The sequence below is a fragment of the Microtus oregoni genome, unplaced genomic scaffold (assembly GCF_018167655.1).
Source record: "Microtus oregoni isolate MIOR12 unplaced genomic scaffold, Mior012 000027F_ref0000203, whole genome shotgun sequence".
Classification (NCBI taxonomy): domain Eukaryota; kingdom Metazoa; phylum Chordata; class Mammalia; order Rodentia; family Cricetidae; genus Microtus; species Microtus oregoni.
This window is the reverse complement of record NW_024543086.1, coordinates 11,358,305-11,382,362: the sequence shown is the minus strand read 5'-3', so window position 1 is coordinate 11,382,362 and position 24,058 is coordinate 11,358,305. Positions and strand designations below refer to the sequence as shown.

Below are 24,058 nucleotides of genomic sequence, written 5' to 3'. Positions count from 1 at the left end.
CCTTCCTAGAAAGTTTCCTAGAGCTCATTTAGTGTAAGGTGTCGTAGGAGGGATCAATGCCAGGAAGTCCAAAAGAGTGGTGCTTCTGGAAAAGAATTGCACAGCAGGGCTACAAATGGTGAGAGCTGGGGCTGGAGGCAGTGATGACTTCCTCTATGATTAAGAAAAGTTTCAAAGGCCTCATCCAGAAAGGCTTGGAAATTGAAGGTTCATCTTCCTTCCTACCAGATTTGAAAGGGTTGATGACTTGGTTTTTTGTTTGTTTGTTAACTCATAGTTCTTGAATGTGACTCACTGGGCATGAAACCCCTCTATGTTTCCTTTATACTTGACCTTGGATAATTCAGTTAATCCTTCCTTGACTCACTTTTCTAATCTATAAAAAAAGGAGTGGGGACTAACAACAGTAGCTACCTTCTAACATTGTTGCGAGCTCTGGTCCAAATGCTTGGATTGGCATTTGCTACAATGTATTCAAGGACTGGGAGAATTCTTTTCCTCTCCTTGCTGTTGAGTGTTCGCTAAAACAATGTACTCAGCCTTGTGGCGCACAGAACACAGACAAAAGGTGCAGTCACATAGATATGCAGGAGCAGAATGAATTCAGGTCTGAGGTTAGGCTCCCAAGCCATGCAGAACAGCTACAGCTCCATATCGCCTTGCTCTGCATCCTAGCTTCACAGCCCAAAAGAACAAGCTCATGCAAACTGCCTGGGAACTTGGCCGACCTCCATTATTCAAAGTAGAACCTGTTTCCTGAGAGGCACTGGGGTTGGGGCAACCAGGTGTCAGGCTGCTGCTTACTTTGTCATGCGTGTGAACTCCAGAACTACTTGAATGCTATTTAGCGAAGGATTAGCCATTTATTAATTACTAATTACTCCAGTGGCCACAAGACCTAAGGTCAGGAATTCTCTCCCTTCGTGCTAGAAGAATACACCATGGTGGAAGGCAGGCAGGAAATTTACATGTCTCTAATGTAGAGGAGTGATCGCATTAGAAGACAGAGAAAGCATCTTTGTTGGAAACCAAACACAAGCAGGTTGACAGTTCTGCTGGGGACGCCTGGCCCATTTCTCCTGATCAGATATGGCTTGTTGTCTTGTTTGATCCTTCAGCAGGCCAGCTTGCTGAGCTGGATAAGGAAGGACCCTGAACCCCACCTCACTTTGATTGGATGGCAGTTCTTTTCTGAGGGAGCATCTGGAGAGCCAGCCCAGTGTGTTTGCCAAACTTGCTTGCATGTGAGAAGCGTGTTTGTTTTATGATCAGTGTCTTGGGTTTTAAATAAAGAGACCGCAGGAGCTGATCCCACTCTGAGCCTCGCTAAGGTACCTCTAGGCTAATAAGTACCGAGATGATCCTGCACTTTGATTTCATGAATACGGAAATAAACTGTAAAAACGCATGACATTTAAAAAAATTATTGTTATTACTGAGTCTAAAATTTATTTTAACCCTCTCTGTAGCGGTTCAGTCTCAAGCAGCACGTGCCACTAGCCAGATTGTATCTCCAGTTACTCCCCTTTTTAAATATGCGCTTATTTACTTCCTGCAGAGTTCAATTTTAAAACCCATCAAAGTAGATCCACTCAGCCTCTGACTACATTTTCATGCATAAATTCATAGACGCCTTCAGAAGGAATTGCACTTACATATGCAAATACTTCCCAAAGCCTTTTCATTTCTACTTTTGGACTGCACAGTTTTTAATTCATGCAAACACATTACGCAAACAAATATGGACTCAATAACAACACACGGCATGTGTGAATCGTTAATTGCAAAGCCATGAGCCCAATACGGCCAAGCTACTTCCATTATTATCATTGGCGGAGGGGGCCCGTGATGAAGCAGGAAGAATGAAAAAGCACATTGGAAAATCAAATCCCAGCACTTGGTTTTGTGTGATGCAAATATTAATAAAGGAAAGGGTGATGAGGAAATCCTCAGTTCAACAATAATCTGGAAGCTTCTGTTTAGTGCATGATCCAGAAGCCGGGGCATGCCTTCCAAGGGGCTGAGGAGCAAGAGCCTGTTTATTTCCCCCTAGAAACACAGCCCATAAAACTGTTTGCCATGAGTGGCACAAAATTGTCACCAAAACCACAACAGGAAACCAAAGCTTTCAGCCACACCACCTGCCTGTGTGTGTGGTGCACTTTCAAAGATGTGACTTCATGTTGGAGACGCCCTTGGACGTGGTGGCTGGCATCCTAATTTCTCCATGTTGGTAAAGCGAGCTCTCTGCTCATTAACTAAGCCAGGACTCCTTCCTATTCGCCTTTCACTTCCCACTGTCTGCTATGCGGGGTCAGCTGCGAGTTTAGTGAAAGACACCAAATGCTGGAGCCGCTCACAGATCAAAAGCATTTAATCCAGAGCAGTCTCCAGACAGCCCTACTTTCTCCTGGAGGATCAGGATTTGTCATTCCCATGAAGATGAGGCAGAGAAAATCAGACTAAAGATCGAATAAAAATTCTTTCCTACAAAGGTCTATGATGACAAGAAAAGCAATTTTACCTGTTTATTGATTTCTCAAAAATTTATTTAGTTAAATATCACAGGAGCTAAGATAAAATGGGAGTATCTGAACTTATTCTTAGAACAACATCTGGCCTGTACATTTATCAATCTTGGGCACTATATGACTTAATTAAATATATGTACATAAAATTTAAAAAAAAAGTAAAATGTAAGAATGGAAGGAAGCTAAGGAGCCAGGAATGGATCCCATGTTATCTCTTTATGAGTTAAATTCATCCCATTATTTGCTGCCGAGGACATAGAAAAAGAAATATGAATCAGTATTATAAAACAAATGATGCAATAACCCTGTTGGACAGTGCCAAGCCCCCGGGTGCCAGCCGTATGACCCTTCCTAGCGCAGCCACTGCAGCCTGTGCGTTCACTTTTCGTTTTTGCCGAGCCATTAACATGACCAGAGCATGCTTGGCTGGGATTCGAAAAGCATGGTGCAGGGCAAGCGAGACTTACACTCTGACCTCCCCACTGCTCTCCTTCAGTCCACACACATGCCTAGACAAGTGACCGCGGAATTCTGCCTGGATGCCAGACATGAAGGGAATGCCAACTGCTTGTGTCTGAGAGAAAGAAGTCTTCTGAAATAAACCAAGGCATTACAATAATAATAATAATAAAAGTGAGGTTTCTTAAGGGAGAAACAACAGTTGGTAGAACTGGATTAAAATGTTTCTGCCCCCACTTATAATTTGAAACATGAAAATAAAAACATAGAACTCAGACATAGCATCTAATCGTGTGTGTGTGTATGTAGGGGTGTATAATTTACTATTATTTTACTCAGGGAGTTCTGAAATGTCTTATAATACATATACACCATTTATTCAGAGTGGATATGACCGGCAATGCCAATATATGAAGCCGTCAAAATGAGGTCTTAGAGGTTTAGAGAAAGCTTCAAAGAAGAGTGTGAAATTGCCAGAATAACCAGTCAGAGATTTTCTATTGTCTCGGGAATACATTTTATGAAGCCAAGGACATGCTCTAAGTCACATCTTGGGAAACCTAGCATGGAAGTTCTCTGACAGCAATGAACATATTGTTGAGGGATCCAGTGTCCATGATGATAAATAGGAGCTTATTACCCACAGGAATTAGACTGGGCAAAAGTTTGTTTTCAACTAAGTATTAGTTGGGTAATGGCTTGCTAACTTGCCTTACTGTCCGTTTTTTATCAGCTTCAGCCATCACCGTTCAACAGAGCAGGGCAGGATTGGGGCGGGAGCCTAAAGGGTAGGGTAGATTTCCCTACCTTGTCTGGAAAACTCATCGGATTCCCGGTGCACCAGCTCTGTCACTCGGTTTCCGTAGTGCATTCTGCTGTCATGGTCATAAGCCTTCAGGGTCTCACTGGAGCTGTAGGACTTCTGTGTGGGCACACGGCAGTCTTCACTGTCCAGAGAGGAGCTGGTGTAGCGACACTCCTTGCCACACCGTCCCCTGGTTAGAGAGCGATGTCGTCGGTCCTTTACATCCATTATTCCAGGTGAAGCAGAACGCGACGACTTTCAGGAAGGGGAGAAGTGAGTCTTGGCACCTGTCACTTTACCCACCTAGAAGCATAAAAGTAACAAAATACGTAAATAAACAAATAACAGACCTGGATTGCAAACAGTGAGGTCTTCAGGTATGACTCATGCGAGGAAACTTGCCAGCCATGTACAACTTCTTTGGGAAAAGCTTTATACTTAAACCACCAGTCTACATGGAACTCTAGACAATCAATTTGCTTTCTTACTGTCTAACTTAATAGAAATGAGGGAAAGAAATAAAAAAAAGCCTCATCTCCTGATTGGATGTGCACAGAGGACATGATAAGCTTGTCACTGGGGTAGGAGATGTTGTTATGAAGTTGATCAAAACCAAATTGACTTTGCCGTATTTCATTACTGGATTTTTGCTGGTTTCTTCGTTCGTTTGTTTTGGTTTAGAAGGATTACTGAGAAAGTAAACATCAAAACAGGAAGAAAGGAAAGGAGTAGGAAGAAGAAAGGAAGATCGAGGGAAGAGGGAAGGAACAAAAAAAAAGATATAGGCACACATTTGAAAATATTAATGATTCGCTGTGAGAACAGGTTATTCAACCAACAGTAAACTGCTGCGATGGGCCTGGAGAATAATATAAGGTGTTGATGGCATGCAAATTATCTTCCGTGTGTGTGTGAATGCACTAGTGTGTGTGTGAGAGTAATTACACACGTGCCATGTACACTTTTGTAGGTCAAAGACAGCCCTGTATTGGTCCTCTATTGTTTTTCTTGGTTGTGTACCCCAAGACTACATGACCCATGAGCATCTGCGTGTTATTTTGCCTCCCCCTCTTATTCCTCTAGATCTTGGGACTATGGTAGAGTGCTACAGTGGCCAGGTTCATATAGCTTCTTGAGATCCAAACTTGTCCTCATGTTTGCCATGCTGGAGTTTTCCCTGCTGAGCCAACTCCTGATGGAGGAAGGTCATTGGTTAAAAAAATAAAGAAACTGCTTGGCTGGCCCTCATAGGTTAAAACATAGGTGGGAGGAGTAAACAGAACAGAATGCTGGGAGGAAGAGGAAGTGAGATCAGACTTGACAGCTCTCCTCTCGGGAGCAGACGCCTCAGAAGAGACGCCATGCTCCCGGCTCCTGGGTAGACACATGCGATGAAGCTCCGACCCAGGATGGACGTAGGCTAGAATCTTCCCAGTAAGCGCACCTAGCTGTGCTACATAGAATATTAGAAATGGGCTAGTCCAGGTGCAAGAGTTAGCCTAGAAGAGGCTAGATAGAAATGGGCCAAGCAGCGTTTAAATGAATACAGTTTGTGTGTTGTTATTTCAGGCATAAGCTAGCAGGCGGCCGGGGTGCTAGGGATGCAGCCCTGCCGCTCTTATTACTACAAACTCCTCATTTCACCCCTGATTTCTTCAATGAATCTCTAGTAATCTCTAGTAAGTGTTTTCCTCATTGGAGATCTGAATCTGAAAACAGATAGCCACTCCTTCCCAGGGACCCATCATCGAGAGAAATTACCGAGAGAGGTGTATCCACATCACCACCTGTTCATTAGACTAACTTTACACCGCCCCTCCCAGTGCCAAGATGCCCACTGCAGAATGGAAAAATGCAGAAACCCTGTGTGTGTGATAGGGAAGTCGAGGGCAAGGAGCTTCTCCAACACATGACATAGACCTTAGCCTGGCAGTCTATGCCATATAGCAGTAAGAAAACTCTAGCCTTCTGCCTAGTGAATGACCACAAAAACTCTTAGGCACTCCGAGTTCTCAATGATAGGTTCTTACTGATCTCTTTTGCCATGCAAAATAGCATGGACCCCAAGACCAGACCCTGGACAGAATGACCAAACACAAATTTTAATTAAATTGGAAAATAAAGCCCAACACCAGGGTAATGATTTTTCTCCAGGCTACTGTTGCTCACGGCCTCTTCAATATGTCAGGGAATACTTGGGGGAACAGATCCGCAGTTCTCAAGCTCCCTGCTCTTCGCTGGCTATTTAGACACTGAAGTAGGACATCTCTGTGTACAAAAGGGTTGAGCTGTATGCACAGTAGTGTAGACAGCAGGGGGCCAGCGGCAACAGAAATGAAGTCATTCCCTCTTTCTCTTTTCCCAGAGACCTTTTATCTCCAGGATCCTCCTATATAAACCCTTCATACACTTGATCAGATTTTGCCTGAAGTGTAGAAAATTCTGTTTAACAATTGGCAGTGAGAAAGAGCTCACACCTGTCAGGAACTCCAGGAACAAGTATTTATTTGCCCTAGTTGCTTAGATAATAAATATATAGTTTCCTGGAGTCTCAGTCAGCAAGTAACAAAACACCTTTGAGAGTCACTAGGCAAGAACTTAGGACCTTTTTGAAGAAAATGGAAAATCGTTTTGCTATAATCATTTCAGTTATTTTTATATGGATGCAATTTCCAGAGGCAAAACAAACAAACAAAATAGATAAAAAAACAAAACAAAAAACTTTGTCCTTAATTTCAGCATGGTTTTGGAATTCGTGCCTAGTCTATTTGAGTGTGTGGTCATTGACGTTTAGCAGATGCCAGTCTAACCATGACCCCTCACTAGCCAGTGTCCTTGTTTAATATCTGGCCCTTGTAAGTTGGCTTCTCAATTACTTAAAATGGAAAATAACAATACCTATTTTCAAGGGCTTTCATAAAAATTAAAACAGTGTTAGAAGTAAGTTTCCCATTGTGGTGCATAGAATGTGGTACGGGACTTAATAAAAATGCGTGTTTCACTCTTCTGATGATTAAAAGACTCAACTTGGTTATGTAGTCAGAGCCTGGCATAAAGCAGTATAAGAAGATGATAGATAATGCCCAGAAGCCACTGTTCTCATACAGGCCAGAGACACTGATCAAATTAGACACTGATCAAAGAACACCTTCAGACCCTGCTGAAGAAAAATAAGACGGTGTCACCGGCACTACAGAATCACAGGTGATTTTGAAGATTGAAGGTTATTGTTCAATTTCATAATTTGCTTCTGTTTTGCTTCACTGCTAGGTGTATCCATTTTAATATCATCAACGTAGGGAGCTTAAAATCCCCATATTTATCTATTCCACTTTGCATTGTACTTGTGTCAAAAGGGTCTCTCTTGCTCTTGCTGTGTGTTGTACATTTTAACATGCTTTTATTTTATGATTGTATTTTGTTCTATAAAACCATGCCCACAGTGGGAGCTTAAATGTTTATTACCTGTTGGCACTGTATAGGGTCACTGAGTTTGGATACCTCTATTCTTGCCTTAGCCATCCAGTGTTCTTTTCCCTAATGCGCTCCTCTTTCTCAGCTCAGTATTGTTAAGCTAAGTATTGTCAGTACTAGCGCCTCAGAATATGTGCCAGAAATTTACATTCAATGAGGCAAAATTAGTCGCATTTTAGGGAAGCCTAAGTCTTAAGGAACAAGGCAGAGTGTATATCCAACCAGTAAAGGACATTTTTTTTTGCATTTAGCTGCAAATTTTTAAATTGTCAATATGAAAAACAGCAAAACAAGCAAATGTATATTAAAGTCTGAATCCGTGGCTTCTGCTTAAAAGTCAGGAGGTCAGAAAAATGCTTTTAGACAGATGGAATATATATACATGCTTCCCTATTCTCCTCATAAAGTATGAATGAAAATAATAAACCTAATACATACAGCAATATAAGAAGATCCTGCATGGTGCAAAGAGAATACACACAATTACCAACTACGATATCCATGAAGTAGTACAACTTCTTTTTGCCATATATGTAAGACTTTTGGGTGAGGAAGATGACATCCCCAACCATCAACAGGCACAGATAAGAAATAGAAGAAGGAGGAGGAGGAAGAGGAGAAGAAAATGAAGAAGGAGGGGGAGGAGGAAGAATAGGAGGAGGAGGAAGAGGAGGAGAAGGAGGAAGAGGAGGAGGAAAAGGAAAAACTGGGAAAATCAATCCTTTTGTACCAGAGTACAAAAACATAATTGAATAAAAAAAATAAAGCCCTTAGTTTTCACCTATCCTACTGCTGCAACCCAGTAGTACAGGAAGGGGTGATATTTTCATTTCTATCTTCATCTGGAAGTCATGACACCATGTCAGTGAGGTACTTCACTTGAAGCAAAATGGTTCCCCAAAAGGCCAAAGAGTTCCAAGACTTTCATCCTTTGTAAGATATAATGAAGCTCATCTCTCAAAGGGAATCCAGTCTTCCTCCTCCACAGTACGGGAAGCTTCCCCTCTAACCCCTTTACAGGGCGAGGTCCAGTGGAAAGCCAAGTGTTTCACCAGCTGACAAGGACAATGAGCCCTTCTGCCCTCGGCAACATAACTTGATATCATGTACGAGACAGTACCAAGACCTTTCTATCACCAATACTAGAGCAAATCAGTACAGATCTATTCCACAGCCACAACAAGTACCTTAAAAGAACTCCCATCTGTTTTAGAAGGTGACTTAGCAGGAATAAGGGAGAATCTCTCTTCTGGTGAAGGAATCTCTCTTCCTTCACCAGAGCAGTGTCAAAAGAAACCAGCAAAAATTAAAAGGTTTAAATAAGAAACTTGATACTTCAAACATAATAGAAAAAAAATGTGTCTGTTGGTGTAAAAACAAAATCATTTGTTATTGAGGAAAAAATAGAAGGAATGTGTTAGATGAAAATACAACAGGCAGCCAGACAGCGGTAGGGCACGCCTTTAATCCCAGCACTCTCAGGAGGCAGAGACAGGGAAATCTCTGAGTTCGAGGACAGCCTGTTCTACAGAGCAAGTTCCACGACAGCCAGGGTAGTTACATAGTTGGGAAATCCTGTCTAAAAAAAAAAAAAAGCACTCAAAAACCGGGCAGTTGGTGGCGCATGCCTTTAATCCCAGGACTCGGGAGGCAGAGGCAGGCGGATCTCTGTGAGTTCGAGGCCAGCCTGGTCTACAAGAGCGAGTTCCAGGACAGGAACCAAAAGCTACGGAGAAACCCTGTCTCGAAAAATCCAAAAAAAAAAACACTCAAAAAAGATCAATACCAAGATAAGAATGATGTTAAAAATGCCTGATGTACATTTTAAACAGGCTATCAAATTGCTTCAACAAGAAATTAGGAAAACATTTAAATTTTTTTAAAAAGGTACAGTTATACCAGAAATTCTTCACAAGTTTAAAGTACAAAGAAGATCCTTCCTATAAGAAACACACACACACGCAAAATATGGTCTCCACCAAAAAATGGAAGAACAGAAGAAAGAATGAAATAGTACATATAATATTTTCTACAGGAAAGTTTTCAATTATATATAAAACAGAAGAAAAGCATATATATATGCATATAATAAAAAAGAAAAAGCTAATATAAGGCAAGTGATGGAGCCTGAGAACAATAGGTAATGCTCATATTATCAGAGTCCTAAGAAAGAGAGGTGATGACAATTACCAAACTCCCTCTGTATTGGCAGAAATCATTAAAATGAATGTTCTCATAGCTGAATGAATTCCAAACCAAATACATCCAAAAGCATTCATGTGCAGATGCTTCATATATACCACAGTAAAATTTCTCAAAAATGAAAGATGAAGAAAAAGCTCCAGAGAGCACTGAGGAGAAAGAAAAAAAATGTGGTAGCTACAATGGAAAAACTTGAATGATAAGGGAACACAAGAAGAAAATGTGGACAAATGAAATCACATACTTCCTTTGAGGGTATAAAATCATTTTCAATGTTAGAAAAATATATTACTCGCTGATGTCATTCTAAATCTCTGTCGATGTCACATTTAAGAAATTACTGTAAAATGTGGAAAATAAAGGGATGTAAAACCAGCTAAATCTTCCCACACCTAACCGAATAAGAAAATATGAATTAAGTAGACTGTGAAAAGATACATACATACATAGACTTACACAATGGCTACACAGTCTATCCACAGAGATTAAGTCAAACTTATTTCAGATAAGTCAAAATGGAATCATCAAACTTCACAGCAACTTACAAGAAAGAAGAAAACATACTAAGAACACAGAGAATTAGATAATAAACAGAATATAAAAAATGCCTGACTTAAGGCCTAATAAAACTATAATTATATTAAATATAAATTTTATTAACATATCAATTAAAAGAGAATAGATGAGCACTTTTTAAAAGAACTCAAATCTATGCTGCTAATAAGTCAGTATAACTGTGGCAGTATGGTTATATTGAAAGCAAAATATAATATCTCATGCAAATATTAAAATCTAACAAGAATGACTATACTAATATTACATAAAATGGTTTTAATAGGCAGTCAGAGAAGGACATTTTATGATCAAACAAGGATTAATTTTCCAAAACATAAGGAAATTCCAAGTAAGTGTGTATTCAAAAGACAGAGCAAAATATATGGAGAAAAAAGAAAAGAAAAATAGAAAAAAAGACAGAAAAGAGAGGGGAGATAAAGTCACAACTATGGTTGGAGCATTCAGTCTCTGAGTCCTCCAAAGGGATGGTACATTCACATGGAAATCATGAAGGAATCAATAGAAGACCACCAAACAACAGTCTAACCAACAGCAGATGATTGCCAATTCTTCAGGAGAGATCTGTGACATTGAGATGGCCTTTATCCTGATCCATAAGGGAAGTCTCCAAAATGAAAGGATAAACTATACTCCATACATTATATCCTCTGAAATCAGAGCAGTCAAGCTGAAGAAAAACAGAGAGGTAAGAGTCTCCCTTGACAACTGAACAGTTGTCTAAATAATCTATGGGCTGAAGAAGTCTCAAGATAAGCCAGGGCAAATATTAAAGTTAATGAAAACGAAACCTTCCCACATCAAAATCTTTGGCCAGTTACAGCAGGGATGAGAAAGAATGGCAGAACTAGATCTACACACTGGAAAGTAGGGAAAGCCTCCAGTTGGGAATCTTAACTTTACAATCCAAAAGTAGGAAAAATAACAAAGATATTTTCAAAGGAAGAAAAGGAAAAGAGCTCCCCCCCTCAACTAAAAAAAGAAAACAAGAGGAACAGGAGAAAAGCAATAATGTTGACATTTTTTTTAAAGATTGATAAAAGTGACAAACCTTTAGTCAGACTGAGAATGTCTATTTGGTGCAAGTTAGCAACAGGTGCTGCTACAGGACCCGTTCACAGGAACAAGACAATTAGAGGATTTCAAATATCACAATCGGGTGTGCACTCTGAGAACAAAGATGAAAAGGACCAATTCTTCAAAACACTCAAAGTCTATCCTTTCACCCACTCTGAATTACGCCACTTGAACAACCTGACAGTCAAATACTTCCAATTATGTAATTCACACTAAAATTAAACAGGTGGTGGTTTCTCTTGAAGAGTCTACTGAATGTTGAAGGAACAATTAGAATAAATTTAGAGGATCTCTCTCTTGCAAAACTGAAGAAGGGGAAGAACTTTCCAGTTCACCTTATAAAGATGCCCAAACTAGACAAAAGCAGAGGAGGGAATGAAAGACCGGAAGGGATGGAGGAAGGGAGGGAGGAGAGGAAGAAGGGGAAAGAGGGAGGGGGCAGGAGAGAGGAAGGGGGAGGAGCAAGATGGGGAGGAAGGAGGAAAAAGGAAGGAAAGGAAAGGAGGGCAGGATTAGAAATAATAAATCAAATCATAAAGGAAGGAAGGAAAGAAGGAAGGATGGAAGAAAGGAAGGAAGGAAGGAAGGAGTAAAAGAACTTATGATTACCATCCCTAGAAATACATAAATAATGATTTTTATATTAGCAAAGAGAATTCAGTAATTTGTAAAAATATTGTGAACTATTGCAAACAGGCTTGTTCTGCGGATAGGAACTGGATTTGTAACTAGAGATCAGAGAATATAATCTATCATGGTAACAGGCTCAAGAGTTATAATCATGTGACTCAAGCAGTCAATGCAAAAGAGCATCTGGCAGAAATCCACACAATTCAGAAGACACATTCCCTTGAAAGTAAAAATAGAGGGAACTTTTTTTTATATTTTCCTCTTTTAATTTTATTTTATTTCTTTCTTTTAAAAACAATTTTATTTTATTTATTTGATTTAATTTATTTCTTTTCTCATTTTACATACCAACCCCAATTCCCACTCCCTCCCATCCACCTGCTCCCCACATCTTTCTCCCACCCCACCCCACATCCACTCCTCGGAGAAGGTAAGGCTTCCAGGGGGGAATCAATAGTCTGGCATATCACTTTGAGACAGAACCGAGCCCTCCACCTCCACCCCTATATCTAAGCTGAGCAAGGTTTCTCTCCAAAGAGAATGGGCTCCAAAAAGCCAGTTTAAGCATTGGGGATAAATCCTGGTCCCACTGACGTGATTCCACAGACTGCCCAAGCCACACAACTGTCACCCACATTCAGAGGGCCTATGCAGGTTTTATGCAGGTTCCCCTGTTTTCAGTCTGGAGTCAGTGAGCTCCCGCTAGCTTCGGGCAGCTGTTTCTGTGGGGATCATCATCATGGTCTTGACCCCTTTGCTCAGAGGAAATGTCTTCAAGTTGAACAATAGCACCATCCTCAAATCTGCAGCTGACATGACATGACATAATCCTTTGTCTCTAAGACTAAAGACAGGTATGTGGAACTGCTCTCCTCAGCTCTCTCCCTGGTCAGCACCATGCTAGATCTTACAGCATGCAGATTAGAAAAAGAAAGAGAAAAAAAAAACCCACAGCAACACTGACTCTGTTAGCCAATCACATAATACATATGAGAAAATTCTTGGGGTCTATAATAAAATTTTGGAAGAGGGTGAAAGAAATTAAATGTCTAATTCAATGGTAATGTGTATCAGGTTACAGGCTGGAAGACTCAACCAAAGAAAATCACAGTTCTCCTCAAGTAAATGCATGGATTGACTGAAATTCATATGAATTCCCAAAGGAAACAGGTGTTTAGTTTCAGCCAGCATTATAACAATGCTGTGTTGATAGGCAAAGGAAGTAGAACAGTTATTTTTTTTTTTAAGTAGAAAAATGTGAGGAGTCTCAGTCTCCTCAGTTTAGACCTTAGGGATCTGCAGGTCCCCGATACTACGGACTTGGCAGAGGGAAAAAAAAAAAAACATACATTAACAGACGAGTAGAACCCAGAACCCAGATTCATATCCATATGCTTTATCATGCCTTTAAGAAAGCTGCTGGGTGGTGGTGGAGCACGCCTTTAATCCAAGCACTCGGGAGGCAGAGGCAGGCGGATCTCTGTGAGTTCGAGACCAGCCTGGTCTACAAGAGCTAGTTCCAGGACAGGCTCCAAAACCACAGAAAAAACTCTGTATCAAAAAAAAAAAAAAAAAAAAAAAAGCAAGCTGCCAAAGTCACTGAATGAAGAAAGCGCTGGTGGTAACCAAGGGTCGGGGGTAGATACCCATAAACAGAAAAACTCAATTCTGTTTTCTCATTTTATTCAAAACACAACTGAATATGGATTAACAATGTAAAAAATAAAATACAGGTTCTTTGAAAAATTTTATAAAACACAATAGTAGTTGTAAGAAAAGAAGGGGGAAAGTCTTGAGACTTTATATCAAATACAGAATTCTAAAAGGAAAAGTGAATGCGGTTGCAGTTCATTTCTTTCCAATGAACTCTTTTTTATTCTGTGAGACAAATGTTAAGAGCATGTAAAGGAAATGTGTGGCGGACTAGAGAGATAGCACAGCCGCTAAGAGCACATACTGCTCTTTCAGAAGACACGAGTTCAGTCACCATCGTCCAAGGCTGTGGATGTGGTACACAGCTGTCTGTCACTCATGTTCCAGGGAGATCTACTATCCTTTTCTGGGTTCTCAGGCACTTGAACAGACATACACACCACCACCACCAGCACCACCAGCACCACCACCACACCACACACATACATCTCCGACCCCATAAAACAGGAGACTGGAGAAATGGCTTGGTGGTTCGGAAAGAGTACTTCCTGCTCTTCCTGAGGACCAGAGTTTAGTTCCCATATCAAGTACCTCACAACTCCAGCTCCAGGTAATCAGATACCTTCTGACCTCCTTGAATTTCGGCATACATGTATACATATTTACCCACAGATATACACATAATTAGAAGTGAAATAATCTATGAGATAAAATAAAATAAATCTACTTTAAAAGGGCAATCCATAGAGTGAGGGAGCGTGTGCGTAAACCAAATATTCCATACACACACCCACCCCCCCACACACACACAAACTTAGATCATTCATTTAGACAGCTGGTTAAAGATGTTGGGTAGGACATATTTTTTTGTTTTGATTATCAGTTTTTCTGAGACCTTTTCTGAAAGTTTATTTTATATCTGAGTGCTCTAACTGCATGTTTGCCTTTATGCCAGATGATGGCATCAGATCCCCCTAGAGATGATTGTGAGCCACTATGTGCTTGCTGGGAATTGCACTCAGGACTTCTCGAAGAGCTTACAGTGCTCTTAACTGTTGAGCCATCTCTCCAGCCCCCGGATAGGATTTATAATTGCAAATACATACATGGAAACGTGCTCTCATCAGCTCCAAGAGAAAAGCCAATTCAAACCACCATGAGATATTGCTACACACCTATCAGAATCACTAAAGAAAATAATGATAGCAATAAGTGCTGGAAGGATTTAGGAATCAGAGTCTCCCATATATGGGCCAGATGCTAAATCATACACCTTCTCTTAGCTAGTTTAGCAACAACTTACCACTAATAATTCCACTAAACATGTAACTACCATGGAACCCTAAAGCTTCACTGCTGGGCATTTATTTAAGAAAAAGGAAAATGTATGCTCACACAGAAGTCTACACAAGGATGTTTGTAGAAAAATGTTCATTTATAAAAGGCATAACCAGACACAACCCAGATGTTCCTCCATGGGTGAGTGGTTGAACATATTACAGTTAACCCAAAGCCTGGAAATCTTGTTCAGCACTGAAAAGGGAATGTGCTATATGTACATACAACAATCAAGAAGAGAATATATGCCAACTAGATGGTGCCATGTATAAACATATCTGAAACGACAGGAAGAGATTGCGGTAAGCGGCTTCCACGGCTAGGCAGGTTATCAGAGCATGAGGGATGTCTGACATGAGGCTGTGGGTGGAGTCCAGGGGCAAGGCCAATATGCATCTTCCCTAGAACAACATCATTATTCTTGTTGTGGTCTTGGTACTACAGTCTGCAAGATGCTGTGCTTGTTTGGAACCTTCCACAGGCTCCATCATTCTGGGTTGTTTCTGACTTAACTTGACTCTAGAGTTACAGAAAAAAAAAGTTATTTCAAAGAAAATAGCATCCAGCATGCATACAGGGTCTCAAAACTTTGCTATTAAAATTGTACTTGTTCAGGAAAGTCACATTGCTAACTGATATATACACATAGCTTCCTAAAGTTATCATTATGATCCTTGTATCATGCCTTTTGACTTGTAGCTAGTCTGATTCATTTATTGGAACTAGTTCGTTGGTCTGTAGACTCTTGGTATTTCTAACTTTGGCATGCAGGAAATAACAAAGCAGTTATGGACACTGAGAAGGGATCACAAAGAGTGACAATGTAAGGACTATCGTCTGCTAACATACTTTTGAAGGTAATACTAAAATAAGAGGATTTTAATCTTATTCCTGCTTGTGTCTCATAAGCCAGCCTTTCAGAAGGCATATTTACCGTCTACTATGGGAGAGTATTCATAGCCCAATGTCCTTGAGAGGTGAGGTTACCAATCCATGTGGCGAGACGCAAGTTCAGAGCTTGCTTCTGAAAAGTAATTAAAATTGCCTTGAAGCACTCAGAAAGACGGTAAGCAAAATTATAAATCTTTCCCCCAAGCTTGCACCTTTCCCACCACTGACAAATGGCAGTCACTGGTTGCCGCTGCCTCTGCCAGCTCATTACTGCTATGCTGGGGCTTGATTCTGTTACATTTCACATTTCGTCTCTTGAACAGTGCTCTCCGCTGCTTTTTTCATCAGATGCCTAAGTGGGTTCCATCACTTTAGCAGAACACACTACAGAGATCTTGCCTGCGAGCCTTTGTCTAATTAACTAACCCTGTGAGCTGTAACACGGTTCACCATTAACTTTGTGGAATATCCTACTACTTAAGGGGGTTGACTTGTTAATCACTGACAGCCAGCTCCACGCTTGCGCATGGGTTTGTCGGTGTGTATGCAAATGTGTCTGAGGATGAGTGTGAAGGTGTGCAAGAACACTGCTTAGGTAAATTTAACGTGGTCTTTATGTCAAAATGACATAATAATACTGATAGCTTAAACTTGTCTCGCTCTGTTACACTTCTTAGGCCATGACTGACTATTCTTTCAACATGCTTGAGTGACTTATATCTTGTCACTGACACTAGACTTTTGGGGAGTATTGTAAGGAGAGATAACCACTGCCACATTTCAACCTAAATTAGGAGTCTATTTATTCTGAATTCCAGCGTAGGGAGGGGGCTCTTTCTTCTCCTTTTCAAACTCATGGCAAAGCATTGACAAAGTTTATCTACTGGGTATTTGGAGTTAGTTTACACAAATCAAACTTCTTATTTCCTAATTTGAGTTGGTGTCATATCTATCTTAGAATTTCAATTAAAAATTTCCATTAGATGATCATATTTAGAATACATATTGTATATATATATTATATGCTATATATGAACTATACTATATTATAAATATATACTATATATCACAGATAACATATTATATGTGATATATATTATAGTACAATATAGCATATATATTAATAGCTCAATCAATGCCTCCTGTAAGAAAAATATCTTCTTTCTGATCATATCTTGAATAGAAGGCACTTTCACTTATATAACAAAAGAATAATGTCTTGTCTCTTTAGCCTTTGGGCCCCTACAAATTCTGCCTATCCTAAGACAACCTAACAATTGCATGCTCAGAGTCCTTCCTACTGGATTTGGACTCCCTCATCTAAGTGTTTTACTGAAAGATCATGAAAGTACCAATTGAAAGGTAATATAGAGCCCAGACATAAGAGAGAGGCAAACTGAAGTAGGCGATAGACTTGAGAGTCTTGTTTTGCTTCCTTCCATCCCCAAGTAGGGGTATGATGAATCTAGCATGAAGACCAGCTCTCTGATATTTCCAGTACCTTCTCTTGAAATCACTTAAGATCAATTCTGAACAAAGATACACTCCAAAATATTTAGAGAGAGAATATCCTGTGACCTCTGAGGGGACCTAAGAAAATCTGCTTTAAAATCTACAGAAGAGGAAGATAGGAGCTGGGTAATTGAATGCACCAGTAAATAAGAGGTCAAAGGCAATTTGCTTCCTGTTCCCCTGTGCCATTATATTGATATGTCTGGGGATAAAAAGCCAACTCTGGTTAATGTCCAGAGCAAGAAAGGATAAGCAAATTCACAATTGTGTTTTGCTCTCCAGCTCCAGAGTAGCATAGACTGCTGTTTAGAATCTGTTCGGGTCCCTGGAGCCATGTGCACAGGAAACAGTGAGCACATTGTCAGAATCTGCTTGCTGTCTGCGGGTTTTATGAATTGTTAACGGCAAAGATGCCTCTCTGTGCTTGCAGTCCTAACCAAAAGCATCCACAGAGCGACATCCTCCATCCCACACATCGGATACCTGCCATGAGAATATAGATGTGCATGTTTGTGTATGTTCTTATTTGACTAGGAATGAAAAAAGTGAAGGTCTGCATAAGACTAGTATTTTGTCAAATCCCATGCTTTGTTTTTCCTTTCTCAAACCCAAACTGTTTAACATTAAGTAAATTAGAGTGATTACACCTCTATAAAAATTTCAATATGAAATGTGGTAGTTTACTGAAGTCTTGGTCTCCTTGGCTTCACCTCTAACCCCTAAACACACACACACACACACACACACACACACACTCACATTCCTGTGTATTCTACTCCTATTTTTCATGCGCCTCCTGAGAGGGGGAGCTGAGCAGATGGTTATACCTTAGGCACTGGCTAAGTTACCGTTACTGGAAAAAGACAGGTCCTTCTACTCCTCCCTGCCATGCAGAGCTCAGAGAGGAAGTAGTGCAAGTCTTGAGCCTGCAGCCTCAAAAGCTAATGAAGGGAGGAATTGAACACCTTCTGCCCATCTTGTCAAGCATGCCCCTTTCTGTGTAAAAGACCGAGAGCAGCAATAGACAATGAACGAGCAGAGAGTATTGGGTCCCAGGGTCCTAGGAGAATGGAAAAGTCACTGTCAAGTCAAGCTCCCATATCATGAATTCCTACAAAGTTCCAGGTCCTGAGTCAGGTCCCTCAATATGTCATTACTCAGACACAGTCTCTCCACACAGGCATCTGATACTATATCATAAGTTGCTTATTTGTTGTCCGTACCTAAAGAATATTCATCCTAAGATTGATCATCCAGTTCTAACACTTGTAACGCAGAGGAATGGCAGTCTTTTCTCATTTCTCTGCCAGTCACTGGAATGTGGTTGTCTAAGCACCTTCATCCAACAGTTGCCTCTTGAAGGTCAGCAGCCACAGCCTAGTCCCAACATTCTCAGTACAGAAATTATCCCCTCACTTGATTAACATATGCAAGTCCCTTTCAAGTATCAAAAGTAAGGGAAACAGAAATGAAAGTTGTACCCTTAGGCAGAGACAAAGGATATTTGAGAGAGATGAGTTTCAGTTTCTACTTCTGAGAAATGGGAGTAACGTGTCTAAATTGAAGTAACTGTGAAAACGCAGAATTGCCTTTAGGAATCTCCAGATACTAGATGCCCAAACACCAACAGATGTCACCATCACTACCATAATGTCTTCATCATCACTGCGAGTCATTAACAAAACATCTGGCAATGAAAAGTAACAGCTGTCCTTTAGTGATCCTTGAAACACAAGGACACGTATAGTAACTAATGTTATATTAGTTTATATATTAGGTTACTATATTCTCCTGCTCTGAAGGGTTGATGCTTTGGTTTTCTCTTAGCATGACAACCTAGATATCAGTAACCCCATGCTGTCTTTAACTCTCACTGTAAGAAATTATTCTACTATCACTGAAAAGTATGAGCTTGACGTGTTCTAGCAGCATCGATTGTGGTCAAATCAGACACCCATATTCAGTTCATCATAGACAGGTACCACAAAAGACAAGGAAAAAATATGATATGTATGCAGAACATTAGATGCTTATCATTAACTCACTATCTGCTCAAAACAAAGCACACTGGGCAGTGGAGTAAACCTAAATAATGGATATAGAAAGATAGCCAATGCAAAAGGAGGGTGGCTCCAAGATACTCTACATAAGAAAGAGACAGAGAAGTCTTCAGGGAGTAGGTAAGTATGCAACCAGGAAATCGGAAGTCTCTTGGGGAGAGAGGTCAAACAGGCAGAACCAGCCACAGAGGGAGGGAATGAATGAGAATGCTGCCGGTCCTCAAAGATGCTCAGAGATGAAGGCAATGTGCTGAATGATGGAAATCCTTTGTTCCATCTCTAACCAAGAAAGCGTGGAGTGGGGCACGAGCCTCTCCATCATTTTCCTGTGTGAAGGTGTAGTCAATATTTCTTATTATTTTACTGTTATAAAAAAGCAAATAGCATGCAGTAAAGCCTTGCTTCAGTGATTACATGGTGCAGGAGCTGACAAGCAAAACCTAAAAAAAGAGTTCAAAATAAGCAAATCGTTTGCTCTGTGGATAAGATGTTCTATGAGAGCAGGGACCTTGTCTCTTGTTAGTAATCCATCCCCACAGCTGCTAGGTCACCTAACAAAGCTTTGTGAAGATAACTACGTGTTTACAAGGAAAGACAGAAAAATATTGGAAAAATGTTTAAAAGGGTTTAGATTTCGAGCTGGCTCTTTCTTGCTGTCTAACTGTCCAATTTTTTTTTCAGGTCTATTGCTCATTTGTACAGTTTACACAAGAATTTCCATACAGATTTTCTGATGTAATTCCTTCCTACTTAACAAACAAACTAAAAGTAATCTTTTTCTAGAAAGCCCCTACTTTCATAGTTAGGACAAAAGCTGGCTGACCACTTGAGAGTACTTCCTTTGTGTATCATGAAGTTCACTGTTACTGCTCAACCTCACCACCAGCAAAAAAGCAAACACAAACAAACAAACGAACGAACAAAAAACAGCATCAGAAAATACTTGAATGGATGAATGTACCCATCTTTAAATAAAACTTTATTGTTCATTTGTTTTTGTGCTCATACACTGGTGAAGCTGTACGTCTTGGTCAAAGAATCCTCCTTCCCCCTCTCCCCACTGAGGACAGAGCAGAAGCTTGCTAACGGGCAGTAGTGCTAAGATGTAGAGCCTCCTGAATGCTCAGCACTAAGCAGAACATCTACATTTCCCACTCTGAAGCTCAGGGAACAAACGAAATGTAAGAGTCAGAGATTGGGGACACATCCTGTGAAATACTGTCCTGTAGATATGACATGACTGTAGAAATCATGAACACATATGAGCTATAGCCATGTTCATAAGACAACACCTGACACACATACACTTAGGGGGCATGATAGTATTATCATGAGTGGGAGGGAGACATGGCAAGATAAGAAGGGCTTATTATGGACAAAATACTTATATATTATGGACAAATATATATATATATGACATATATATATAGTGGATATATATATATATATACATATATATATATATATACAAAATAAAATAGACTAGTATCACACAGGCCACTAAATGAATTTCCTGTAGGCAGCAGTATGTCAACACCCACTGTTACAGAGGTAGGGAGCAATAAAAGGCAGAAAATTCAGAATTCTATTTAAATGTGTGTTTTATGTGAAGGATGACATATAAAATCCTTACAGAAGTTGAGGACTTCCTGTCCATAAGTTTTGTGACTGTGCTGAACTAGACCAAGTGTTGGTGGTAAGCAAGGATGAGCGCAGCGATCAGAGAATGTGGCTAAGGGAACTGTTTGTATTTGGGAAGGGTTCTGATTTGAGACTGATACTTGTTCCTTAGTTACAAGCCTAACTTTGTGCCTCTTAGGAAGATATATTTGCCTCTAGCTGCTCCTGTGACAATAGTCTGGAACTTGACCTTTCTCTATAATATGTGTCTCGTTCTCACCTGACTGCTCCTCGTCATTTTTGAGACAGTTCTTTTCTGGCTTTAAGGTTTATCAGTGCATATGAGAAGCAGCAAAGATGGCTCAAATTACTTAGTTTCTTTTATGACTCATTCTCCCATTTTGATGTCTCTCTCTTTCTCTGTCTTTCTCTATATACTACATGACCAAGAATATTGTTAGTTCAAATTTAAAGATCAGACAAAGATTTAAAGATACTGACAAAGAGACCCATTCTCATTCTTGCTGGAATAGGTATTTACTGAAATGTCAGCAGAAAGAATTTTTTGTGTTGGCTTACGAGTCCATCTATATAAACTTGTGTTAAAAGGACTCTTGGCAGCCCAGGCTCACTCCTGTGGCTTTGCTTGCAAGTCAATAGGTGTTGTGTGTGGAAAAGGATATAAGAACATGCGTACCCAATAGAAAATTTTGTGCAAATTTAAAAATAACTCGATCCCATCAATCTCAAAATTATGTACTTGCATCCTTGTGTTTCCTAATGAGCCCTCAAGGTATAGCATTATATTTTCTCAGCCATTAGCTCTGCCATTCACCAGAAGCATAATACAGTAATCACTCAGAAGTTCAAGGAAATGAAAGTCTCTCCCATTTGCCTACTGCCCTCTGTAGTCTAATATAGTGTTGAATGTTACAACAGTGTAAGGCTCCTCCATACGTGTCGATAAAAGCCTCTGCGGGAGACAGCTGTGATGAACTGCCTGAAATATTGAGGGAGCTTCTGATTTTTGAGAGGGGAATGTTCCCTCCCAAAGCAATTACCCACATCCCTCATGCTATGAAATGTTTGTGTTCTGGTTGAAAAGTGAATCCGGCTTCTCCCCTGCCTTTGATTATAAAAATGGAGGGCCACTCACGTGAGGGAAGAGAAAAAGGGCTCAAAGAAGACATCAAAACCCCATTTTCAAAAGACACATACTCTTGAAATCCCGGAGATGGAAAAGAAACCCTTGCTTGATAGATGAAGATGGGTCCTCAAAAGAGAGAGGTAGGAAACCCTAAGTGGTCATGATTGTTGGGAACAACCCAAAGGACAAATGGAATCATAAACAAAAGAAGCACACACTACCAGAATCAAATGTCCCTCAGATTCTATCAAATGCCTTCCCACGTGCACCAGGAGGATAAGATGCAGTTCTCTGCGGAGACTCAAAATCAGATTCTAACCTGTCTATGGGAACAGCAGGATTTTAAAACCTAACAGATTGATTTGGCTCGCAGCACCCCTTGATCAGTGATGACACGGAGCAGGGCAATAATACATTACACCATTCTCACGTCTACGGCGACTCTACCTGTCATGTTCATGCTTTATGGTTGGCATGGGTTTTCTCACAAACTAGCAGTAACGAGCAGTCTATATCTGGGTATCTGAAACCTTTCATTTGTGTGAATGGAAATAACACAAATGCTGAGGCCCTTGAGGGATGAGGTGCCTGCTTTTGCTCTAACCAAGACAATCACCGTTTTACTTAGATGCTCTTATTCCAGTTTGCAAAATTGCTTTAAGGTTACATCAACTTGGGGAGTCAAGTTCAGTTCCCATACCCACAGTTCACAAGCTCATAACGACCTGTAAATCCAACTCCAGAGTATGTTCTTCTGGTCCCTAAGGGCATCTACATGTACTGCATGTGTGTGTACACTTGCACACACACACATGCACATACACACACACACACACACACACACGTAAAATCTTAAAAAAAGATTTAAAAGTTGTATTAACATGGAGAGCCTAAATATGAATCCCAATCCCAAGACCTGGCTTAAAATTGAGACTTCACCGAAAAATGACATCTCTTTGTATTTCTTTTTTAGGCATTCACCTTTTTATTTTTTTGGTTTTACTTTAAAAGATGGGAAATTTCAAAACTGCACTTTGTATATGACTAGTTCTCTTTACTATACAGTTTTGGAAAGTTGAATTTTGTCTCTAGTAAGAAAATGCTCAGAATTAAATGAATGACTATCAAACCAATGATAATGAAGGTTAAATTCCATGGCCTCTCTTTCTGGGTTAATTCCCTTCTTTTTATTTTACTCAAGTGTTTTTACATGATTTTTTTTAGAAAAATTAAATCCAAATTAAAATTCATTCCAAGGGAATTTGGCACCTCTCCTTGAGATGATTAGTGACAATTTGCAATCTTACAATCATTATAAATGATTGTTGTAATAAAGAGACATTGAAAGGAGAGGCTCAATTGGTTGAAGTAGGAAATGACTCAGACGTCCCATTAATGGGACTTGACTTCATTCATTCCCTGTTCTTGTTGACTTAACAAGCACTGTTTTCTCTCAAAGTTGCAGGAACTGTACTGAACATGAACAGAAAACAAATGAGCCAAATACGACTTTTACCCAAAAGTCTTGCTTACCCTTGAGAAGTCAAACCTAAACATGAATGATGTAAATTTACTGCTGAGCCTATGCTGTGAGCAGGAGTGCTGGCTAAACACATGGTAACAGTTTGATTCTATGTAAGCAAAGATGAGGACATCACCCAAGTCAGGTTAATCCAAGGACTGTCTATGGGAATCTGGAAATATTTGGTGACAAAGGAAACAGGAATTGAGATTGACTATCTTCCAGCCTTTTGAAAAATATGACATCAGAAAGTCTTGCCAGAAAGATACAACGGGAGCCAGTTTTGCTTGGGGGCAAGAAAGCAGCAATAGAGAAATGAAGGATTAAAGAGAAATTGCATATATCCTCTTCTATGACCCACTTCCATCCCCTGTCAGAGCAGCCTGGGTATACTGTATACTTCAATTAACAGACATACCCTCATTCACTCAGAACAAACTTCCAATAATAACTTCAACTAACAGATTAGTTTCACACAGTTGGCATTGAGAAAGATCAACATAAGAAGCCACTGTCTGAACTTGAAGTTGAATTATTCACTGATATTAATAATCCTATATCCCT

At 40.1% G+C, this 24,058-nt stretch overlaps 1 protein-coding gene across 10 annotated transcripts in view; it reads right to left on the bottom strand.

The window, feature by feature from the left end:
• Positions 1 to 24,058, bottom strand: part of Tenm2 (teneurin transmembrane protein 2) — a 1,249,250-nt gene that overhangs the window by 953,926 nt on the left and 271,266 nt on the right. For all 10 annotated transcript variants that reach the window (XM_041675940.1, XM_041675943.1, XM_041675944.1 and 7 more), the window contains exon 3: positions 3,798 to 4,098. In XM_041675940.1, coding sequence (XP_041531874.1) covers positions 3,798 to 4,023 — 226 coding nt within the window. In that variant the 5' untranslated portion in view covers positions 4,024 to 4,098. The remainder of the gene's footprint in view (positions 1 to 3,797; positions 4,099 to 24,058) is intronic.